This window comes from Solanum stenotomum, unplaced genomic scaffold (genome assembly GCF_019186545.1).
Source record: "Solanum stenotomum isolate F172 unplaced genomic scaffold, ASM1918654v1 scaffold28496, whole genome shotgun sequence".
In the NCBI taxonomy this organism is placed as follows: Eukaryota; Viridiplantae; Streptophyta; class Magnoliopsida; order Solanales; family Solanaceae; genus Solanum; species Solanum stenotomum.
Window position 1 is genome coordinate 144,523 of NW_026030018.1, and position 5,337 is coordinate 149,859.

At 33.4% G+C, this 5,337-nt stretch overlaps 1 protein-coding gene across 1 annotated transcript; it reads left to right on the forward strand.

Moving 5' to 3' along the window:
• The first annotated feature begins 1,248 nt into the window (after positions 1–1,248).
• LOC125851675 (protein NRT1/ PTR FAMILY 6.3-like) lies at positions 1,249–4,974 on the forward strand. The gene is made up of 5 exons (XM_049531445.1): positions 1,249–1,597; positions 1,928–2,105; positions 2,256–2,295; positions 2,829–3,397; positions 3,842–4,974. The coding sequence occupies exons 1-5, from the start codon at positions 1,480–1,482 to the stop codon at positions 4,713–4,715; spliced, it is 1,779 nt and encodes a 592-aa protein (XP_049387402.1). The 5' UTR covers positions 1,249–1,479; the 3' UTR covers positions 4,716–4,974.
• The last annotated feature ends 363 nt before the right edge of the window (positions 4,975–5,337 follow it).

Consider the following 5,337-nt stretch of genomic DNA (forward strand, 5'->3'; position numbering starts at 1 on the left):
AATTACATCTAATTTACATTTTTTTTAAAAATAAATTGTATTTCTATCTCAATTTCAAGTTAAATATAATTCATCATTTTAAAAAAAAGTTATTCAAACGTATATGAAAAAAGAGTTACGTTGAAACAAAATGAATAATAGATATAAAAAGAATAAATTATAAAAACAAAAAGAATTGTGTCTAATAAATTTAAAAAAAGACAAATTAAAAAGAAGAAATGGAATAAAAGGAAAAAATAATGAAAAAGAAGAAGAAGGTCTAATCCGAGAAGTTCCATTTTCCAAAGCATTAAAAAGAGGAAAAAATGTTGCCAATGAGATTTGAACCCGTGACATAGGGCATTTCATGAACCACTTATCAACTGAGCCAAGTATGTTCTTTATTTTTAGGAGGTTCATTTTAATATATACACACATAAAATCAGAATTTGACGTTATATATAGTGTAATTTTTTGACGAGGGGGTTCGGGTGAACCCCCTAGGCTTCACCTAGGTCCGCCCCTGGTGGCAGGGGTGGGATGGGGGTTAGGTGGGTGAAGAAAAAACAATAAACTAAAAATGCCACTTATGAAACTTGTTTATCGAAAGAAAAAAGTTGTGAAGATTTGTAGTCTAACATGGAAAGGAGGCCGGAGCTATGTTGCTCTCGGACAGTCAAAGAGTGCATACTAAATACTTCCAAAGTACATATTTTGAAAACCTTAAAACGAATACATCAACAATTTTAAAGAATTCAAGAAATATTGGAAGGGAGTATAGGGTAAAAAAATTGAGTAACTTCAATGAAGTATACCCCAAAGGTTTGAATAGGGGCTAGAGTAATAAAGTTCACGGATATGAGGAAAAAAGGTTCACTTCACCATCAATCATTTATGTTATCATAAGATTCTCTGGACCATTAAAATTCACTTACCATATATAAAGAAGATAAAGGAAAGACAACTAAGCATGGGTAGGAATGGATCTGGTTGATAGATACAAATATTTCGAAGATTTGATATATCTCATATAATTAGTTATTCCACATTTTATGTACAATAAAACAATTTTGAAATTAAATAACAATAATAATCAAACACATTAATATCAATACCAATAGAGACCTTGCTTCGGGTTTCTCTTTTTAGTAATCATTCTTTAAATCTATTTAAAATAAATTTAAATCAACAATGACTTGACAAATTTGCCCTTCTTTATACTTATATTTTATCTCGAAATTGTTATCTCGCATACAAAATGACCCGTGAGTGTAACCATCCCGTTAGACATGGACCTACATTTGAATATTAAAGAAACAAGAATACTACAACACACAACTCTCTCCTATAAAAGGGTGAAGGAATCAATTCAGTCTGCCATAGTCTGAGTTTTACTACTCATATATATTCCTTTAAAATCTCCTCCTATTATACCTCTAATTTTATCCTCTTTTCTGTCTCATATGAAACATAAAAAATACAAAAAAAGAGGGTAAAAAAATGGCCCTTCCACACACACAACAAGAAACAAAAGTTGTTCCAGATGCCTGGGATTACAAAGGAAGACCTGCCCTTAGATCTACCTCTGGTGGTTGGGCTGGTGCCGCCATGATTTTAGGTAATAACTTTATTTATTTTTTTACTTTTTAAATTATCCCGTATAAATCTAGAATATATATATCGTCCCAGATTCGAGTCAGATAGGTTCACTAATGGATAAAATGCTTCCAGAGTACAAACCGTGTCCACCACATCCTTTAGGAGTTGGTTTCTAGTATGTTCACTCTGATAATAATAATTATGTCAGAAAGTTGATTTTCTGAGACAATAACTATTTTGAGTGATCATCTGTAAAATCAACCCATCCTTTTTTATATTTTCGTTAGTAGATAGATCTATTGTTGTGTTTTTGACATATAGTTTTTGTATGTGTAATATTATTTATCAGGGGTTGAAGCTGTGGAGAGGCTAGTAACGCTAGGCATTGCTGTGAACTTGGTGGTGTACTTGACTAAAACAATGCATTTAGGAAATGCTAGCGCTGCCAACATTGTTACTAACTTTATGGGAACTTCCTATATACTCACTTTGTTTGGTGGCTACGTTGCTGACACTTTCCTCGGAAGGTACTTAGTGATCTTTTTAATATGATTTGGACAATCCTCGCTTCTTGAGCTAACTTTTGAAATTGAGTTAGATACAATATCTATTTGAAAACTAAATGTGTTTACTTAGCATGTTTTTGATTTTTTTTTTCTTGGTTTAATCGTTTGCAGGTATCTTACCGTTGGCATCGGAGCCACTGTTCAAGCAATAGTAAGTGTCGATGTTTCTTGCCCAAAATGAATAAGAAAATTAGAAACATTTTGGTAATTAAGTGACCTCATTCACATTTAGAGTGCTAAAATGTTGGAACTAAATAAATATATATATAGTCACCAATCAACCTTTTCCTTTTCTTATGTATGCAATAAGTGATGAGCATATTGCGTAAAATTATTTTTTTGACTCTTTTTCTCGAATTTATATCACTAGACAAGGTGTCAATAATCTTTTATTAGAATAAAAATCATTAATAGTTATAAGTATAAACAAAAGAGGCTAGGCCTTAAATTTTACTTTATTTCACTGTTTTTTTATTTTTTTTAATATTAGTATCACGAAAGTCACAATCATTTTAGTAAAACTAAGAGATCATTCAAAACTCTTGTCTAGTTATCTCAGAGAGCCAATAGGTTTTGTTTGATTTGTCTTAAATAAAATCAAATGTAATATTATCAATTTTTAACCAAATTGTGAACAGTTCTATCTTTACATTATTTTTATATTAATTATTTTTTAATTAATAGGGTGTGACAATTTTGACAATCTCGACCATAATCCCAAGCTTACAACCTCCAAAATGTAATCTCGGAAGCCCATCATGCATCCCCGCAAACGGCAAACAGCTCGCCGTCCTGTTCACCGCCCTCTACATGACTGCCCTAGGAACTGGATTCCTGAAATCCAGTGTCTCGGGCTTTGGGACGGACCAATTTGATGAGTCCGACCCAAAGGAAAAAGGACGGATGATAAAATTCTTCAGTTGGTTCTTTTTCCTAATTAATGTTGGAGCGCTTACTGCGGTGACAATACTCGTGTACATTCAGGATAAAGTTGGAAGGAAATTCGGGTATGGAATTTGTGCGTGCGCGATTTTAGTTGGTCTTGTGTTTTTCTTATCCGGTACGAAAAGGTACCGGTTCAAGAAACTTGTTGGGAGTCCGTTAGCGCAGTTTGCTTCTGTATTTATTGCTGCTTGGAGAAAAAGGCATATGAAATTACCGTCTGATTCTACCGTTTTGTTCAATATTGATGATATTATTGGAGATGAAAACGTTAAAGATAAACAAAAGTTGCCTCACAGCAAGGAGTTCCGGTGAGTATTTTTTACTCTTTAATTGCGACTATTATAACACAAAAATATTTTTCCCAAAAATTTCTAGCTAGGTTTCAAGTAATTTGAAACTTTTACATGGTACACTTATTTTTTTACTCAAGTCCCTCGTTTTTTCTTAAATTCATAAGCAGGTGACTTGTACTAGTATTTCAATAAAGAAAATTCAATTTGTAGTTAGGTAAGAAATCAAGTTTACTATATGTCGAGTGAATTATTTGAAGTTTGCGTCGATGTCTTGCATTATTTATTTAAATAATGTAAAAAAACAAATAATGGAGCTGCTGGAATTGTAATTATTCACGTGGGTAGGCCAATCTTTGATAGCAACAATACAAATCACCAATTGATCAACACTATCTTCCAAGCATGTGGGCAACATTTTAATTACTTTTTGGCTATGTTTTTTTTTGTTGTTATTTGCAGTTTCTTGGATAAAGCAGCTATTAAAGATTCTTCTAGTGAATTTTCTGGGACAGCAATATTGAATAATTGGAACCTAGCAACTTTAACAGATGTTGAAGAAGTTAAATTGGTAATTAGAATGTTACCAACATGGGGCACGTCAATTATGTTTTGGACTGTCTATGCTCAAATGACAACATTTTCCGTGTCACAAGCAACAACAATGGATCGGCACATCGGAAAATCCTTCGAAATTCCTCCGGCTTCACTCACCGCCTTTTTCGTTGCAAGTGTTATGGTTGTTATTATTTTCTACGATAGGGTTATTGTACCCTTATGTGCCCGGTACCTGAACAGTCCACATGGCTTCACCCCTTTGACACGTATTGCAATAGGCTTAGTCACGTCTATTTTCGCGATGATTGCAGCTGCTTTAACGGAGATAAAGAGATTGAACGTTGCTCAATCTCACGGATTGACTAACAATCCGAACGCGGTGATTCCCATGAGTGTGTTTTGGTTGGTGCCACAATTCTTGCTTGTTGGAGGAGGTGAAGCTTTTACATACATTGGACAACTTGATTTTTTCTTAAGAGAGTGTCCTAAAGGGATGAAGACTATGAGTACCGGGTTATTTATTAGCACGATTTCGCTTGGATTTTTCTTTAGTTCGATTTTAGTATCGATCGTAGACAAGGTGACCGCGAAATCAAGGCCATGGCTAGCTGATAATCTTAACCAAGGGAAACTATCTAATTTCTATTGGCTTTTGGCGATTTTGAGTGTATTGAACGTGATACTTTTTTTCTATTGTGCAAAACGTTACGTGTACAAGGAGAAGAGGCTAGCTGAAGTGGGGATTCAAATGGAGGACTCAGGACCAGTTTGTCATTAAGTAAATAGGAAAAAAACTATCCATGCAGTACTTCATTAGCATAGCCAGTTTTTTTTTTTTCCTTTTGTGTGTGTTTGATTTTCTTGTTGGGGTTTTATTTTTGTGGCAAATGTACCATAGAAAAAGTGGGTTCAAAGGACCCATTGTCTTTGGCTCAAGCCTACTATAGTTTGTATGTAGAAACTGCAGGTTGAAAATAATGTACTATATATGAAAGATTCTGAACCCACTGCTTCAAAGAAGCAGTGGTTTGGTAGCACTATAGACTCGTATCGAATTTGTCTCGACATAAAATTTAAGAAACGTAAAATGTTATGGCATAAAAATAAGTAAAACAATTTTTTTAAAATTAAATTATTATTAAAATAAGGAAAGTATGATGAGTGTCAAGGCTGTCATTTTATTTTGTAGGGTTTTTAATTTTTCTACGAATTTTCCAAGATGTAGAAAAAAGTAAATTAATTAGTATTTGGAATTTATTTTATGGGACCTTGAAAACAACTACACTTATTAAGTAGATTTTGTCGTGTATTTGCTAAGTCGCTTTCAAGTTTCAAGCATCTCTTGATTTTATTTCTAACAAATCTCCCATCAAAAGTTAAGATCATTAAAAGGTGTCTTT

Excerpts from the sequence above, each read along its gene's own strand:
- LOC125851675 (XM_049531445.1), top strand. The coding sequence starts at position 1,480 with ATGGCCCTTCCACACACACAACAAGAAACAAAAGTTGTTCCAGATGCC. Across the intron at positions 2,106-2,255 it reads GCTGACACTTTCCTCGGAAG|GTATCTTACCGTTGGCATCG; the intron begins GTACTTAGTGAT and ends AATCGTTTGCAG. Across the intron at positions 3,398-3,841 it reads CCTCACAGCAAGGAGTTCCG|TTTCTTGGATAAAGCAGCTA; the intron begins GTGAGTATTTTT and ends TGTTATTTGCAG.